Genomic DNA, 19,449 nt, shown 5'->3' with positions numbered 1-19,449 from the left:
GATTACATTACAGTGTGGAAACAGGCCCTTCGGCCCAACAAGTCCACACCGACCCGCCGAAGCGCAACCCACCCATACCCCTACATTTTCCCCTTACCTAACACTACGGGCAATTTAGAATGGCCAATTCACCTAACCTGCACATCTTTGGACTATGGGAGGAAACCAGAGCACCCGGAGGAAACCCACGCAGACACGGGGAGAATGTGCAAACTCCACACAGTCCACACAGAACCCGGGTCTCTGGCGCTGTGAGGCAGCAGTGCCACCGTGCCACCCACTAGCAACTAACAACTTGGTTCATCTAACAACTTGGTTCATCTAACAACTTGGTCACTTCCTCGAAGAACTCTTATCAAGTTAGTGTTACCTTTGGAATCCCAGAGGCATTTGACAAGATACCTTACAAAAAGTTAAGTCATGTGGTAACAGCCCACTGTGTTAGTACAGTGCCATGAATACAGAATTGACTATTGGACAAGAAATAGTGAGTGGGGATAAGGGCTTCCTTTTCAGGTTGGCAACTGTGACTAGTGGGATTCCACAGGGATTGGGGCGGCACGGTGGCTCAGTGGTTAGCACTGCTGCCTCACAGCACCAGGGTCCCAGGTTCAATTCCAGCCTTGGGCAACTGTCTGTGTGGAGTTTACACATTCTCCCTGTATCTGCGTGGGTTTCCTCCCACAGTCCAAAGATGTGCAGGTTCGGTGAACTGGCTATGCTAAGTTGCCTATAGTGATAGGTGCATTAGTCAGAGGGAAATGGGTCTGGGTGGGTTACTCTTCAGAGGGTCAGTGTGGACTTGTTGGGCCAAAAGGTCTGTTTCCACATTGTAGGGAATCTAATCTAATCAGTGCTGGGATCACATTTGTTTACAATGTATATTAATGACTTGGAGGAAGGAAGGGAATGTATTGAAGTCAAACTTGCAGACAACACAAAAATAGGTGGAAAGGCAGGTTGTGAGAGAGATACAAACAGCTTACAGAGAGATATTCAGAGGTCAAGTGAGTGGGCAAGAAGGTGGCAAATTGAGTACAATACGGGAAAATATGAAGTTGTTAATTTTGGATGGGATACAAAACAACAAATTATTATTTCAATGGGGAAAAACTGCAAACTTCAACATAAAGGAGTTGGGGGAACTTGTGCATGAAACACAGAAAGCTAGCACTCAGGGGCATTAGGTAATCAGGAAGGCTAGTGGAATGTTGGCCCTTACTTCATGGGAGAAAGTGAGGGCTGCAGATGCTGGAGATCAGAGCTGAAAACTGTGTTGCTGGAAAAGCGCAGCAGGTCAGGCAGCATCCAAGGAACAGGAGAATCGTCGATTCAGGAAGAAGGGCTTATGCCCGAAACATTGATTCTCCTGCTCCTTTGATGCTGCTTTATTTCATGGGGGTTGGAGTGTAAGAGTAGTGAAGTCTTAGCACAAGGTGCTGCTGAGACCACACCTGGAGTATTGTGTCCCTTTATTTAAGAAAAGATATTATTTCATTAGAGTTAGTTCAGAGGAGTGTTCTGTAGGAGAGATCCCTGGTATGGAGGGATTGTCTGAAGAGCAAAGGTTGAACAAATTGGGCCTCTACTCATTGAAGTTTAGAAGAATGAGATGATCTTATTGAAATGTATAGCATTAAGGGGTAAATACTGAGAGTGATGTTTCCCCTCATGGGAGAGTCTCAGACCAGAGGGCACAATTTCAGAATAAAGGGGCACCAATTTTAGATTGAGATGAGGAGGAATTTCTTCTCTCAGAAGGTTGAGTGTCTTTGGAACTCTTTGCCACAGAGAGCTGTGGGGCGGAGTCCTTGTATATATTTAAAGCTGAGGTATAGAGATTCTTGATCAGTCAAAGGTTACAAAGAAAATGCAGGAAGGTGGATGTAAAGAATGTTGGATCGGCCATGAACTTACTGAATGGCAGGGCAGGATCCAGGAGTCAAACAGCCTACTCCTGTTCTTATTTCTTATGGTCCAAGGGGCATTAATGAACTGGATGGGTTTACCAGTGTTACACAGTTAGCATTAGCTAGATTTTCATTCCAAATTTTTATTGTATTCAAATTTAACTGTCTGCCATGGTGGGATTCACACTCTGTCTCTAGAACATTAGCCTGGAATGTCAGATCACTAATCCACTGACATTACCACTGCACCATGTCCTCTTCCTTTAAGGTAATGTATAATCAGGGACAGCTCCATGATCCTTAAATGTGCACAGACAATTAACATTGCACCCTTTGGCCAGGGCTGGATGGAGCTAAATTGCAAAAGCCAAACCTGGAGAAAAAAAACATTTCATTTTTAATAAAGCCCCGAAACACAATCAAAAACATGAAATGTAACAATTCAAATTGCTCTTTACTTCAAGGTATTGTCTGTTGTCTGACGTGATGTAATCACACAATTGTATGACTGAGAAACTAAAGCCCCTTTAAGCTTTTTTTATTTGATGTCCGGAAAATGTTATCTGGTCTGCCATTCTCTCTCTCTGCCTTCCTCTCTTCTCTTTCCAAAGGAAGGTTTTGGGGTCTTTTCCACCCCAGACCTACATAGGAGCAGAACATTCAGAACATTGAGGCGAACGTGGCTACTGCAAATGCTGGAGATTAGAGTCAAGATTAGAGTAGTGCTGCAAAAGCACAGATCAGACAGCATCCGCGAAGCAGGAAAATTGATGTTTTGAACAAAAGCCCTTCATCAGGAAGGTCTTGCCTTTTCCCCATCACCCTCCATTCCCTTACTGATTAAAAATCTGTCTAGCTTGGTCTTGAATATACTCAATGACCCAGCTTCAACAGCCCACAGCAGTAAAGAGTTCCACAGGTTTACTCCCCTCTGAAAGAAGAAATTCCTCCTTATCTGGGCCTTAAATGGATGACCCCCTCATTCTGAGATTATGCCCTCTGGTCCTGGACTCTCCCACGTGGGAAAACAATCTCCCCACATCTACCCTGTAAAGTCTCCTAAGAATCTTATATGTTTCATTCAGGTCACCTTTCATTCTTCTATATTCCAATGAGCCAACGTACTCCATATCTGCTCAGAAGACAATCCCTCCATACCTAATCTCAACCTAGTGACCTTCTCTGGACTGCCTCCAATACCAGTATGGCTTTCCTCCAACTCCATGGCAATCTTTTTCTTTCATGAGCTATGGATATCGTTGACTTCGCCAGCATTTATTTAAATTCAGAAAGAACACAAGCATTAAGAGGAGACTATTCACAGCCCATGACACCTGTTCTCCCATTAGGCTTCAACTCCACTTCCCTGTCTACTCCCCTTTTTCCCTCGATTCCTTGAGACACCAAATATCTCTCCATGCCTTAACTATATTCAATAATGGGAGCATTCATAATCTCCTGGGTGGAATTTCAAAGATTCACAACACTTGGGGGTGAAGCAATTTCTCAACTTAGTCCTAAATGATTAGTCCCTTATTCCGAGACTGTATTTGATTTTCCCTGTCAAGCCCCTTCAGAATCTTGTAGGTCTCAACAAGATCACTGCTCATTCTTCTAAACGCCAGAGAAGATAGATCCAATTTCTTTAGCGTCTCCACTTTGGACACCCCCTTCATCCATGGATTAGTTTAGTGATCCTTCACCTCTGATACAGGTGTATATTTTCTTAAATGTGGAAATCAAAACTGTGCATCATCTTCCAAATCTGGTCCCACCTGTACAACTGTAACAAGAGCTCTTTACTTCTGTACTCCAGTCTCCCTCCAATTAAAGCCAATCTGCCATTTACCTTCCTAATTTTTTGCAATATCTGCAAGTTTAATACCTTTTATAAAATATTCTGTGCTTTTCTATTCTTATTGCAAGAGTGAATAATTTCACACTGCCCTACATTATCATCCATCTCCCATCTGGGTGTCTGCTCATTTGACTTGTCTACCCTTTCAGCTGTTATATCCTCCTGACAGCCTACTTTTCTACTTAGCTTTATTTTCAAACATTCATTCACAAGATGTGGGCATCAAAGGCCGACATTAATTGCCCATCCCTAATTACCAAGAGGGTAGTTAAGAGGCAACTGCATTGCTGTGGGTCTGGAGTCACATGTAGGTCAGACCAGATAAGGATGGCAGTTTCCTTTCCTAAAAGGTACTAGGGAACCAGGTGGGTTTTACCCAACAATCAATTCATTAGACTTTTAATTCAAGATTTTTATTGATTTCAAATTCCACCATCTGCTGAGACAGAATGTGAACCCAGGTCCTGAGAATATTACCTGGGTCTTTGGGTTAACAGTCTAGCAATAATACCACGAGGCCATCACCTCCTCTTATTATCAACAGGTGTAGATTCTTTACTATGTCTTTTCATCTCAATCATTAATGAGGATTGTAAAATAGCTAAAGCCCCAGCATTGACCCCTGAAACACTCCACACCTCTGAAACACTGCCCCCTCTTTATGCCCTCTTTCTGCTTCCTGTCCACAAACCAATCCTTGACCAATTCCATGAGTCCAAACCACACATTCATTTTCTGTGAATGGGGGAAGCAGGCTTGATGGGCCAAATGGACTTCTCCTATTCCTATTTCTTGCCACAAGAGGGCAGAAAGGGATTTGAGTTAATGTCTCATCCAAAAGACAGCACCTCTTATAATACTGCAATCCCCTGGTACTGCACCAGACTGTGAGCTTAGCTTTTATAGGCAATAGGTGCAGGAGTAGGCCATTTAGCCCTTCGAGCCAGCACCACCATTATGATCATGGCTGATCATCCACAACCAGTATCCTGTTCCTGCCTAATCCCCATAACCCTTGATTAGACTATCTTTAAGAGCTCTATCTATCTCTTTCTTGAATGTATCCAGAGACTTGACCTCCACTACCTTCTGGGGAAGAGCATATCGACCACTCTCTGGATGAAGAAGTTTCTCCTCAACTCTGTTCTAAATGGCCTACCCCTTTATTTTATACTCAGATCCTGGGATGGGGCCTGAACCCTCAACCTGTTGCTTTGAGAGAAGAGTGGTCTGACCACAGAGAGAGGCTGGTCTGACCAGCTCAGTGACACATGGTGTCGTGCGTGCAACTCCCAGGCTCAGAGTTGCAGGGAATTCACAGCTACAAAGGGTTTTGTCAACCAACGAGGGAAATTTTGCACATTTAGGACCTCACCTCAATGGAAGCAAAGGGTTCCAGTTGGAAGAATTTTTGTACCCAGAGCTCGAAGTTGAGGCCGAAGCAGTTACACACGGACCAGATGTAGACCACGGTCTCTGGGCCGAGCCAGAGTGTAGTGATCAGGAAGGTGCAAATTGTCGCCAGCAACTCCTTCAGGATGTTGTCGTGGTCTTCTCCCAAATAATCATAAACGTACCTGGGGAAGAAGGGATACTGTCTTGGTAGCATTTGTATCTAGAGATTGCCCTGTGTACTCTCACTGGGGCAGAGTTTCCTGGCTATGAGTACCACATTCAAACATGCAAGGGCCCTTCACGGCCAGGTCTTATCCTGTTTACATTTGAGTATCGCCTAGCAAAGATGGCGGATATGGATTAGGGTCATGGTGAAGTGGGGGGGGGGGGGGGCGTGGAGGGGCAGCGTCACAGTTGAGCAGTGCAGTGCTTGGACTTCCACAACCTCATCCCTCCCATGCTTTCTGCTCCAGCAGGGTCTAACCTCTGCAGCCAGAGGGGGCGCCGTTTAGACGAGCCTCCAGCAAGGAGCCGTGCCAGTGATATTGGCTTTGAAAAGCGTGAATCTGCATTTGTATAGCGCCTTTCGCCACCTCACACCTTCCCAAAGCACTTAGCCCAGGAATTCATCCTGAAGTGTTGCGTAGAAGTGATTGTTGACACTCTGCACCCAGAAATGTCACAGGGATGTCATTACAATATGAAATGCTGTCACCATCTTCCCCAGGCAAATAGGGAAGGGCAGTCAACGTGGCTTTGCAACTTCCTGGAAGCAAGTAATAACAGATCAAAACAAAGATTGGTTACTTACTTGCACAGCCAGTCATTTATCCCTCTGTCAAAGTGCCTGAAATATAGATCATACAATGACAACATTTAAACGACATTTGGACAGGTACATGGATAGTAATGTTTAATATAGGCCGAACACAGACAAATGGGGCTAGTTCAGTTTAGGAAACCTGGTCAGCATGGACGAGTTGGGCCGAAGGGCCTGTTTCCATGCTGTACGACTCTGTGCCTCTAACTAACAGTTTTCACTAGTCTTGGGGCTTCTTCCTGAAGGCACAAAGGCAAACAGATGCAGAATCTCTATTTACTTCACTTACACAGACTAGTCATTATTTACTGAATGTATCCAGCTCATTCTGAAGGAATTTACTGCAGTGTGCTTCCTAAAGAAACCAAACTGCATTCAAGATGGTCATTTCACTCTGTACTGTCTGTTTACTATATCTGCAGTGTTGGAACTCTCTCCCTAACATCACTATGCATACAGACTCACCAAGCAGACTGGAGTCATTCAAGTTGGCAGCTTGCTACCACTTTCCCAACTAGACAGGGGTCATGATTGTCAGTAGCAATTATACACAGTTTTTTTAAAAAGCATGCATAAATCCCTGGATCATATATCCTTGACCAGATCACTACCTGACCCTGATCTGTCCACACACCCAACAATTCAGTCATCTTTCAGCAAACAAATGTTCTATCCATACAGCCCCTGAATCCCAACTCGAATAGATTCTTAGCCAATTCTTTAGCAGAAGTCACACAATTTCAGGTTATAGTCCTACAGGTTTACTTGAAATCACAAGCATCTACAACCTGGTGTCGTGAGACTTCAGACTTTGTCCACCTCAGTGCAACACCAGCATCTCCACATCAGTTCTTCAGCTGATGGTGATACTGGAAAAGGTATATCATGGAGTGATGAAAGCTCTATAGTGTATATACATTATTGAGTTCCAAATCCACAATAAGAGGCAGTACGCCAGTTCAGTTCTTTTTATTTAAGATAAAGTTCCAAAATTGACTTTCTGAACAGTGACCAAAATAATTCAGTTCCAAGCAAGCATGTGGTTGCAGCAGAATGTAGAATATAAGAGGGTCCAAACCAGCCTTTGTTCTGGGATTGATCATGTTTGGTATTATTAGCTAGAATCATAACACTTCATTGATCATACGTATAATTTTTGCAGGTGGTTAACAAGGTGTTTAGTGACTGAAGCATATCCACCCGGGTGTAAATGTGCTTTTCAAGAAAAGACTCAAGTTTATTACACAAAGGAATTTAAAAACAAAAGCTACATATAAGCCAGTTTAGAAAAATCTTGATATATATAGCGAAACAAAATTCAACCTGTTTCTCAGTGACATCCATGACAGGTCCTTAAATCCCAAAGAAATATCACTCCCATCTCAGTTCCAATTCCTGATGTGATGATGCTGTGGCTTTCGAGAGGTTATTTTGTCCTGATCATTTTTGAAGAGAGGCTGTAAGGCAGAGCCACCTACTGAAGACCACTTGAATAAACTGCTTGTGAGGCCTTGGGGAATTTTTTTTTTACGAAGTTGGACAATGGAAACAGCCTGCTTTCTAGCTAGATTTTAAGGTTTACAGTTTAGCTTTAAGCAGAAACTATTGGGGTGTTAAAAGAGTTGGAAGCTTCAGTGAATGCCTCCTGGCTGCTCCTCTCTAAAGTTTCTCTTGATGTTTTTTCCTCTTGGATTGGAGAACTGCATGTGATAATTGGTATCTGAACCTTCTTTGTTTTTCCCCAAAGGATGTTACAATATCAGAACAGCTAATTAGTAATAGTTACTGAATGTATAATTTTGTTAATTGTTCCAATATAGTTAAGTTATCTTTGATTGTATTTTAATTACAGTGTTTAAATAAATAGTGTTTTGTCTAATATCGAGTAGTTTGAACAGTCGCATCGCATCAGGAACTGACATTTTACATTTGCCTTTAAAATAAGAAAAATTTAGGATCTAAGGTCTAGGCTGTCTTCTTATAATATTTTGAGGGGGTCTGGTCTGGTTCATGACACTTACCTAACTGAATCTTTTCATTTATCCTTTTTTGACTGCTAAGATAGTTTTACAAATTCTTTCCAAGTTTGCTGGAATGAGCTCTTTTCCCCATTTCGGATGGCCTAAACCTCTTCAGTTCAGATAGTTTTATAGCTTCTCAACACTTCCACAACATGGAGATCCGACAAACTAAGACTTTTCTTGCTAAGAAGAACTGAACTGGAAACTTGTTTCTCCTACTCTGAAGCCAAAACTAAATTAGTGTCTCTGATCCATTTTCTCTGTCTAGATTAAACTCAGCAGTATAAACATCCAACCAGTAACACCACAGCTGTCCAATGAGTCATGCTATCTTGGAAACTATCTTCAGTTCACTGTTCCAAATAACCTTCTGACCTCCTGATAAAGTTACCTTCACAGAAATGAAAGCACACATCTTCCTTTTGTTTTTAAAAATCTAAATTGCAAATGACAATAGCAAACTATACACCTTCGTCAAAATAATTAATCAACTGCATTAACTATAGTAGATAAGAGATCAAAACTCTCCAGCCATGCTGTGATTCAAGGCCATCTGCTCCAGGTCAATTAAGGATGGGTAATAAATCTCAGCAATTATATCCAATAATACCATAAATGAATAAGAAAAGGTTTTTCCAATCGTAGGAAAACAATCACGAGATACTTGGAAATGGTAAATAAAATGGCTCATGTGTAAAAACTGAAGATTATTGACAAAGGTACCATAAAGTAGAACAAAGAAAAGCTACTTTGCACAATGCATATTTAAAATTAGGAATGCACCACCTGATAAGGTAACAGAAACAGATTTAACAGATCCAATCCGGAAAAAGTTTTGAAGAAGAAACAAATTACTGAGATTATGGGGGTAAAGCCAGGGCAGAAAATTGGGACTGTATCCTTGAAAACGCAGGCACTGACTGGATGGACCAAGGATCCTCCTTCTGCACTGTACCACTCTGGATTCTATGAAGAGCCCACAATGCAGACTTGCCACAGTTTAAACGCACAGTTTATAACATCAGTGGCCAAAAGCTTGACAGGCAGAAAAATTCCATTGTTACAGCAATAGATGCAAAGTACATCAGCAAACTATAGAGATCAGATTTTGCGCGGTAATCCCAGTGCTCTTCTTTTTCTCTCCATTAGAAGAATGAAAGGAAACTGAATAAAAAGGAAGAAAAGAGACACTTACGTTTCAGCAAAGACGTATAGCATGGTGATGCATTTCGGTGGTTTGGGTGGGTCAAGGTAGTCAAGTCTGGCCACGGTTCCAACCACGCCAAACATCACTGCTGCCTTTATCCAGTCATACACCAGGTTGAAATAAGCCAAACAAGCTTTGCCATGGAATCAGGGAGGGAGATAAAAGCAAAGGCAGATTTATCAGTGAAAATGTTTGGGCACCATCAGGACAGGGCTGAGTTTCTAGTTCGATAGAGTGTCCTTTATATTGGAGGGCCCTGCCTCCCACCCTAGAACTAATGCCCGAAGAAAGGTATGTTCTCCTCCCAGGTTGGGGAGGCAACAGCCTAGTGGTATTATCACTGAACTATTATTCCAGAGACCCAAGTAATGGTCTAGGGACCTGGGTTCAAATCCCACCAAGGCGCATAGTGGAACGTGAATTCAATTTTTAAAAATCTGGAATTAAGAATGTAATGGTAACCATGTTGTCAGAAAAACCTATTTGGTTCCCTAAGGAAGGAAACTGCTATCCTTACCCAGTCTGGCCTACATGTGACTCCAGACCCACAGCAATGCAGTTGACTCCTAACTGCCCTCTGGGCAATTAGGGATACACAATAAATGCTGGCTTAGCCAGTGATGCCCACATCCTAAGAATGCAAAGTCTTCCTATATCGACCAATGGCAGGCTGTCAAAACGTGGAGAGATTTCTGGTCAGCTATATTGTGGAAAGAATGTAGGAGGCTCTACCATCACTATCCAGAGTGACACTACAACATGCAGGTAAAGAAAACTGCCAAAACACCTCTTACTCTGAGCGAACTATAACGCATCATGTTCAGGTGCCATTATACCTCTGCACATATCCACGTGATATGGGTGTGGATGGGTAAAGAGCTTCTGTAAGAGCTCTGGTGTGCCTTGGATTTATACAGGTTCTACATATTCCTATATTATCTCATTGCTATTGAGACACCTTGCAGTTTGCAAATTGATGTTTTTCTACATACCACAGTATCACTAGTTCTGGAGGCTATAGCAGTGTAGTGGTCATGTGACTGGATTAGTAATCCAGAATCTTTAGCTGGGGACGTGATTCCAGAGCACCTTAGCGATTGTTGTAAAAACGCATGGGATTGCCTAATATCCTTTAGGGAAGAAAATCTACCATCCTTTCCTGATCTGGCCTACGTGTGACTCCAGTCCCACACCAACTTAATTGCCCTCTGAAATGGCCACTCAATACAAAGGCAATCACAGATGGGCAACAAGTTCTGGTCTTGCTGACGTTACCCACATTCCATGAACAAACAAAAAATCCTGGAAGACTTCATTGGTAGTGTACGTCCTGTAAAAGCAACAGTAGTTTTTTTAAACCATTTTTTTCAAAGATAGTTTTGGGTTGAATAGAATTCGGATTTCCATGGCAAAGTTTGTAAAGTCTGGGAGAAATACAGATAATGGCACCAATTGAACAAGGATAACATGAGATAACAACATAAGAACGTAAGAACTAGGAGCAGGAGTAGGCCATCTGGCCCCTCAAGCCTTCTCCACAATTCAATATGATCATGGCTAATCTTTTCGTGGACTCAGCTTCACTTACCCATCGTTCATCATAACCCTTAACTCCTATATTGTTCAAAAATCTATCTTTGCCTTAAAAACATTCAACCACATAGCCTCACCTGCTTTGCTGGGCAGGGAATTCCACAGATTCACAACCCCTTGGGTGAAGGGGTTCCTTCTCAACTCAGTCTTAAGTCTGCTTCCCCTTTATTCTGAGGCTATGCCCTTTAGTTGAAGATGGAGTTGAATTTGGGGCTCAAGCAAGACCAGTGTGAAAAAAACGCCATGGAAGGATTTGTAATGGAAGTGAGGATGCCCGAAGCCTCAATAAGGTCAGGGATAATGGTCAAGCGAGATTTAAAAGGAGAGGTTTGGACTTGGGAATGGAACTGGGAGTCAGGGAGGCTATGGGCTGATGGGTGAATCCAGGGACCTACCTAATGCCCAATCAGAAAGGCGTGCCACCAGCTTCAGATCCGAAGGGATGGTCAGAATGTAGAGGTAATGGAAGAAGATATCCACAAGGATGATTACAGTGAGGTGCGCAATGGCATACTTCCTGATGTTCCACATCTCATTCTCTTTCCGAATGAGTTTTGATTGGTTCACCTGTGATACACAAAGCTCAGAGTAAGAAGTTCTTTTATAGAACCATAGAATTTTACAGCACAGGAGGCGGCCATTAGACCCATTGTGTCTGTTAGAACTCCTGAAAGAGCTGCCCAGCTAGTCCAGCTCTATCTTCGCAGCCTTTGTCGTGGAAATTAAATCGACTCAACTCAAATGCTAGCAAGAGCAAAGAAAAAGTTTATTTTTAACCTCTGCAAAGGGACCCAATACAAGACGCCTCATGTAAGGGGTGCCTGATAACTTTCACATATTCCCTTTATACTATAATGCACTTTTCCTTATCAATACCTCAAGGCCAGGAGCCTGGAACATTAGAGTTTCTTTCCATATGTGGAGTTGCTTTTCGCATTCCTTGACTGTTGATATGGTCATTTACTGGCCTTGTAAGTCTACAGTTAGGCCGGTTTAACTTTACATTTTTTTCTGTCTGTCTGCAATATTTTGCAAAGTCAGGCCCTTCTTTGTTTCCCTATGCTTTTATAGATTACACAATAAATGTTAATTTTCCATTACACCTTTGTCCCTTTCAAATGTAGATCCAGATTTCTTTTGAAACCTGATGGAATCTGCCTCAACCATGCTCCCAGGCAGCACATTCCAAATCCTAACAACTCACTCAGTAAAGATGTTTCTCCTCATCTTATTCCTAGTTCTCTTGCTGACAATCTTGAAATAGTGACCCCTAACTACTGACATACCAACTAGTGGAAACAGAAAATCCTTCCTTACCCTGTCCAAATTGCTCATAATTCTGAACACTTCAATAAGGTCACCTGTTAATTTTCTCTGCTCCAATAAGAATAAGCCCAATTTCTTGAGTCTTTCCTTTTGTCTAAAATCCCTGGAGAGGGTCAAGAAGCCCAATTCCATTTGACTGATTGCACCCATGACCAATGTTGGGAGAAAGTGAGGACTGCAGATGTTGGATATCAGAGTCGAAAAGTGTGGTGTTAGAAAAGCATAGCCGGTCAGGCAGCACCTGAGGAGACGTGACCAATGTTACCCATGATTCTTGTGTGTGGCCTTCTTGTTGTTCCGCCTGGGATCCCTTAAAAGGGAGAGCTGCTCTCCTGCTCCTCGGATGCTGCCTGACCTGCTGTGCTTTTCCAATGCCACACTTTGACTGCTGGTGTATCGCCTACCTATCCCTTAACACATTCCCATGGCCGTTCAGACAAGCAGCTACAAGGGAACACAGATCTCAAGTCTTGAACAATCTTATACACGGACACTCCATCACTACACAAGGGCCGTGCAACACTATGAAGAATATCTCTGTTTAGATTAGAGATTCATCCAAAGCCCCCTCTTCCCTTTTTACTAGGTCAGAAAGATTCTACCTTGTTGCTCTGAAATAGAGCAGACAAGAAACTCCATTGTGTCCTGGCCAATGTTTATCTGTCTACCAACATCACAAAGGATTATCTCTGAGTACTATCCTGGTTGCTCTGGGATGTTACTGATCCTAAACATCATGGCAGTGACTATTATCTTTCACTGGTTGTAAAAGCACTCTCGGACATCCTGAATGTGTATGTATAAATGCAAGTCTTCCTCTGATCTCCCAGGCATTGTTTCAAAGCTTACCTGGGCGTGGAACTGATCGAAGGTCATTACCGGTCCAAAGAAGAAGAAAGGGAGGTAGAAGTTGTACACCAGCAGGTCCAGGATCGAGTAATTTCCATCTTTCCTCTCAGCGTTTTCCAACGCAAAGCTCATACATCGCATGATGGTGAAATCACTTCCTCCATAAAACAGGATATCATGGAGGTGGAAGGTACCCGTTACAAACCCAGTCTAGGATGGGGGAAGAGTTCAGACAGGAAGGTTCAACTCCACATAAAATTGGAATCTCCAAAACAGGCTAACCAAAGGCAGATCTACAAAGATCTGGCCCATTAATATATTGCAACCCTTTAGGACCCATCAGAGCAACAGTTAACATGAACCTCATTGCACTGGGATGTTTCTGGAGGGGACGACTGGAAGAACTGTGCTCTACAAGTGAATTTGCTGGAAGTTGTAGAGACAGACAGCGAGGGCTGCTTTCTCAACACAAAGCAGCACAGCTTCAGCCTAAACAACCCTGCTGTATCGAAACATCATTACAGAGAGAGTCAGGTGATGGCCTCTAAAGTGGGAGCGTGAGGAACATGGGAGGGCAAAAATACTGTGGTTAGTCAGTATCTGCAGATATCATAAGGGGGAATGGCCACAGAGTGCTAATATTACTGGGCTAGCAATCCTGAGGCTCAAACTAGTGTTCCAAAGACCAAAGTCCAAATGCTGAAGCTGGGAGAATTTAAATTCAATTAATAAAGAGAGAAGAAACTGCTAATCTCACTAACAGACTATCATAAAAACCCTTCTGTTCCATGAATCATAGAGTCATACACATCACAGAAACAGACCCTTCAGTCCAACTTGTCCATGCTGACCAGATATCCTAAATTAATCTAGTCCCATTTGTCAGCAGTTGGTGCATATCCCTCTAAACCCTCCCTGTTCATGTACCCATCCAGATGCCTTTTAAATGTTGTAATTGTACCAGCCTCCACCACTTCCACTGGCAGCACATTCCATACATTCACCACCCTGTGAGAGAAAAAGTTGCCCCTTTGACACCATTTAAGTCTCTCCCCTCTCACCTTAAACTTATGCCCTCTAGGTTTGGACTCCGCTACCCTACATAAAGAAGAACAAGGAACAGTACAGCACAGAAACAAGCCCTTCGGCCCACCAAGCCTGCACCGACACATGATGCCTTCCTAAACTAAAAACTTTTCACCTCCAGAAGGTCCATATCTCTCTATTCCCTGCCTATTCATGTATCTGTCAAGATGTCTCTTAATCATTGTTATTGTATCCACCTCTGGCAGCACATTCCAGGCACTTACCACCATCTGTGTAAAAACTCACCTCCCACATTGCCTTTAAATTTTCCTCTTTTACCTGAAACCTATGTGCCCTGAGAAAAAGACTCTGACTATCCATTCTATCCCAACCTCTCAATTTTCTGAACTTCTATCAGGTCATCCCTCATCCTTTGAGGTTCAAGTGAAAATCAAACAGGTTTGTCCAACCTCTCCTCACAGCTAATACTGGTCACAGTTAGAAAAACGCCTTTCCATTACTATTTTCTGTCTTCTATGACTAAGCTGGATTTTTTTTTTCCCAGTTTACCAACTATCGTGGGAGCAATGTGACTTCATGTTTTGTATCAATCTGCCATGAGGGACCTTGTGAAAGGCCTTGGTAAAACCTATACTAGATAAGGTCCACTGCTCTGCCCGCAGCAATCATCTTTGTCACTTCCTTAACAAACTCAGTAAAGTTTGTGAGACATGACTTTCCTCTCACAAAGCCATTCTACCCAAGTTCATATTTTTCCAAATGTGAGTAAATCATATCCCTAAAAATCTTTTCCAATAATTTCTCTACCACTAACATAAGGCTCACTGGCCTGTAATGTCCCTGATGATACCTGTTGCCCTACTTAAACAAAGGAACAATATCGGACATTCTCCAGTCCTCTGGGACCTTTCCTGTTACTAAACAGGATACAAAGACTTGGTACAAGGGCCCCAACAGTTTCCTCACCTGCCTCCCTCAGCATTCTGGAATAGATCCCCTCAGGTCCTGGGACATGTCTACCTTAGTGCTTTTCAAAACGCCCAACATCTTTTTTTTCTATTGACATGCCCCAGGATATTAACACACCCTCCCAAGACTTACCATCCACCATGTCTTTCTCCTTTGTGAATATGATGTAAAGTATTAATTAAAGACCTCATCCAATTCCTCCAGCTCCACAAATAAATTCCATTCTTTGTCCTTGAGTGGACCTACCCTTTCCCTAGGTACCCTCTTGCTTCTTGCATATGGATAAATGCCAGGGGGAGATTTCATTAGTACTCCTCAAGTAGGCCTCCTCATTCTTAGTTTGAATTCTTTCCTGCTATCTCTATGTATTTTGAGGGATCTGTCTGTCAAGAGTTTCCTAAACCTTACATATGCCTCCTTTTTCTTTTTGACTAAGCTCACAATTTCTCATGTCATTTAAGGTTCCCAAACCTTGCCATTCTTATTCTTCATTTTCACAGAAACGTTCTGATCCTGAACTCTGATCAACTGGCATCTAAAATATCATGGTAGTTAGCCTTCTCCCAGTTTAGTACTTTTGCCCGAGGAAGACTATTATCCATACCCATAAATAACTTAAAGCTTACAGAAATATGGTCACTGTCCCCAAAATGGTCCCCCACTGAAATTTTGATCACCTGGCCGTCTATCCAAGCCCCTGACACTAAGGGAGTTTCAGTCAGTGCAGGGGAAGTAAAAATTACTCACCATAACAACCCTGTTGTTTTTACTTTTTCCATTATCTGTCTACATTACTGTTCCTCTAATTACTCATGGTTGGCATGGTGACTCAGTGATTAGCACTGCTGCCTCATCGTGTCAGAGATCCAGGTTTGATGCCACTTTGGGCAACTAGCTGGGTGGAATTTGTACATTTTCCCTGTGGGTTTCCTCCCACAGTCCAAAGATGTGCAGGTTGTGAGGACTGGCCATACATCCAGGGATGTGGAGGTGAGATGGTTTAGCCATGAGAAATGTGAGATTACAGGAATAGGGTACAGGGTAGTCTACATGGGATGTTTTGCAGAGGGGCAGTGTGGAGTCAATGGGCTGAAAGTCTGCTTCCACACAGTAATCAATAACACAACTCCCCCAACACTTTTACATTCCTCTCTAAACCCTGGAATGTTAAGCTGCCAATATTGTCTGTCTCTCAACCAACTATTTACAGCATCACTTGGTGACTGAAGGGATGAGGGGACAGAGCAGGAAAGGGAAATGGAAGAGGAAAGTGGTTATTGAATAAATAGCCTGAAGACCCTGCTCCTATGTGAGACGTTCTTACCTGCCAAGAGCTCATGGGTTCCAATTTGAATGTTGCTAGGCTGCAGAGGCCAGCAGCGAAACACAGCCATTTCTGTTTAGCTAAACCGATGCTATACAGCAGAATGCAATGGACCAGGATCAGCATGAGGTATGAGACCCCCATTGTAGCCAGAACTGCCAGTATCCCATAGGCCATAAAATACAAGGATCTGTGCTGTGTAAAAACAGAACATTGTGAACAATTATTATATGACCAACATCAAAAAAGTATAGATCATCCAACTGGAGATGATGGCATATGCGTCACGTCACTTGGACTAGCAATGCAGATGCTGTGGGTTCAAATCCCACCATTGCATCTTATGGAAGTTAAATCCAATTAATAAAATCTGGAATTGAAAGTTGATCTCAGTGATAGCGACCATGAAAACTATCTGGTTCCCTCACTTGAAATGGAAATCTGCCATCCTTACCTGGTCTGGCCTACATGTGACTCCAGACCCACAGCAATGGGGTTGACTCTTAATGCCCTCTGAGATGGCCAAAGAAGCCATTCAGTTCAGGGGGGAGTTAGGGATGAAATAATAAACTAAAAACCAAACCGAAAGGATGAGCAAACAGACACAAAGAAGTCTCTGGTCAGGATCACAGTCCAAGAGCTTTTATCTCAAATCAATACTGACTGCAAACCTCCAGCCTCCATCAACAGGCCTGCATGTCCCAGGTTGCATTCCTGTGTGGTGTATAAATTCTTGTATCTAGCACAGCTATGATGGGCCAAATGGCCTTCCTCTGTACTGTATTATTCAATGAAGTGCCTCAATTCCTATTCAAGCTTTCATGTTTATAATTTCCACTCTAATGCCATTTGCCCCACCTACCCCAAACTCCAGCAATTGCAAACTAGTCATCATCGGACAGACCTGGCCTATAAGCTACGTTTCAAGGGGCACAACTTGCTTTTTAACAATATTTTGGATCATTTGTGGAATACCTTGGGAACTGGGCAGAAGCAACCTCATTTTAGCATCTCAATGACCCTGTGACCACACCAAACACCGTGACAATACACAGTTGATAGATCTCAATCCTTTTTCTCAAATCTTGTTTTTGGAAAAAGCAGACACAAGCAGGGTTCAGAACTCAGCTACCCCAAGGTCTGGAAGATTAGTGACACTTCAGAGCGAGGTGGTCAATGTGCAACATTGGTCCAGTAACAACACTTGCACAATTTTAGAGCAAGACTCTGTGTGTGTCCATTTCTCAAAACCTGTCAGTCTGGTCTGAACACAGCAGATGGCGCTAGCAACACTGGTTCCCACTCCCAAGGTAGAGTAAAAGTGAAGGTAAAGTCACTATAATCCCACTCTCTCAACAGCGAGAGAGACCACTGGCGCTGGTTTGGTCTGAGGGGCACTCCATCTTAAGCAAGGTGAGAAGCATGGTGGCTCAGTGGTTAGCACTGCTGCCTCACAGCACCAGGGACACTGTTCGATTCCAGTCTCGGGTGACTGTGTGTGGAGTTTGCACATTCTCCCAGTGTCTGCATGGGTTTCCTCCAGGTGCTCCAGATCCCTCCTACAGTCCAAAGATGTGCAGGTGCATTAGTCAGGGAACATGTGGAGCAATAGGATTGGAGTAATGGGTGGGATATTCTTCAAAGGGTCAGTGTGGACTTGTTGGGCCAAATGGCCTGCTTCCACACTGTAGGGATTCTATGAAGGTTGAGATGGAAAGACTTTGTGGTAACCTCAGCCAGTATAGGAATTGAACCCACACTGTTGGCATCACTCTGCATTAAACCAGTCATACAGCCAACTGAGCTAACCCAAGGAGCAAGCACACTTGCAAAAGCAGGCTGCCTCTTCAAGGGAAGACAGAACAGGAAGTGGCCACAGTGGAAAAATCTCGGAAAAGCACAGAGGTTTGCAGTCTGGTGGACGGGCAGCTCAACAGAAGGATTGTGTGTGTGTGTGTGAGTGAGTGAGTGAGTGAGTGAGTGAGTGAGTGAGAGCGAGTGCGTGAGCGAGTGCGTGAGCGAGTGCGTGAGCGAGTGCGTGAGCGAGTGCGTGAGCGAGTGCGTGAGCGAGTGCGTGAGCGAGTGCGTGAGCGAGTGCGTGAGCGAGTGCGTGAGCGAGTGCGTGAGCGAGTGCGTGAGCGAGTGCGTGAGCGAGTGCGTGAGCGAGTGCGTGAGCGAGTGCGTGAGCGAGTGCGTGAGCGAGTGCGTGAGCGAGTGCGTGAGCGAGTGCGTGAGCGAGTGCGTGAGCGAGTGCGTGAGCGAGTGCGTGAGCGAGTGCGTGAGCGAGTGCGTGAGCGAGTGCGTGAGCGAGTGCGTGAGCGAGTGCGTGAGCGAGTGCGTGAGCGAGTGCGTGAGCGAGTGCGTGAGCGAGTGCGTGAGCGAGTGCGTGAGCGAGAGAGAGAGAGAGAGAGTGAAAGACACACACAGACACTCTTCAGGGACCACCCTCAGAAGGGTCAAGTGGGGAGGCAATGACCAACTAGACTATTAATCCCGACATGTAACTAATGTCCTGGGGATCCGGGTTCAAATCCTGCCAACGCAGATCGTGGAATTTGAATTCAGTAACAAATGAGATTAATAATAAAGTTATCTCACCATGAATCCATTGCTGATTGTTGGAAAAATCATCAGGTTCATTAACACCCTTTAGGGAAGGAAACTGCCACCCTTAGCTGCTCTGGTCTACATGTGACCCCAGACCCACAGCAACGAGGTGTACTCTTAACTGCCCTCTGGGGAACTAGCGATGGACAATACACGCTGGTCTAGCCAGAGATGCCCACATCCAATGAATAAATTAAAAAACATTTCCAGGAGTCTGGATGTGGTCTAGTGGGGTGGGCTGGGGGGGACGTCTTCGTATGGCATTGCCACATTGCCAACCTCTCAGGCTGCCCAATGCTCATTCACTCCCACTGCTTCCTGAAGAAGGGCTTATGCCCGAAACGTCGATTCTCCTGTTCCCTGGATGCTGCCTGACCTGCTGCACTTTTCCAGCAACACATTTTCAGCTCTAATCTCAAGCACCTGCAGACTTCACTTTCTCCTCAAAGATTTCAACCTACTGCGAATCCTCTTACAAGGATGCCTTCCTTGAAGAAGCTCTCTTCCTCCCTCTACAAAGATT

At 43.8% G+C, this 19,449-nt stretch overlaps 1 protein-coding gene across 5 annotated transcripts in view; it reads right to left on the bottom strand.

Moving 5' to 3' along the window:
• The window catches only part of hhatlb (hedgehog acyltransferase like, b), a 66,033-nt gene that overhangs the window by 9,878 nt on the left and 36,706 nt on the right, over positions 1–19,449 (bottom strand). For 4 of the 5 annotated variants that reach the window (XM_043690817.1, XM_043690820.1, XM_043690819.1 and 1 more), the window contains exons 5-10: positions 16,320–16,514; positions 12,980–13,189; positions 11,200–11,371; positions 9,200–9,344; positions 5,975–6,010; positions 5,144–5,345 (exon numbers count right to left, since the gene is read on the bottom strand). In XM_043690817.1, the coding sequence (XP_043546752.1) occupies positions 5,144–5,345; positions 5,975–6,010; positions 9,200–9,344; positions 11,200–11,371; positions 12,980–13,189; positions 16,320–16,514 (960 nt within the window). The remainder of the gene's footprint in view (positions 1–5,143; positions 5,346–5,974; positions 6,011–9,199; positions 9,345–11,199; positions 11,372–12,979; positions 13,190–16,319; positions 16,515–19,449) is intronic. The other variant, XM_043690821.1, reaches the window with a different exon arrangement.

The sequence above is a fragment of the Chiloscyllium plagiosum genome, chromosome 5 (genome assembly GCF_004010195.1).
Source record: "Chiloscyllium plagiosum isolate BGI_BamShark_2017 chromosome 5, ASM401019v2, whole genome shotgun sequence".
Lineage (NCBI taxonomy): Eukaryota > Metazoa > Chordata > Chondrichthyes > Orectolobiformes > Hemiscylliidae > Chiloscyllium > Chiloscyllium plagiosum.
The sequence above is the reverse complement of the archived record's forward strand: the minus strand, read 5'-3'. Positions and strand labels throughout refer to the sequence as shown.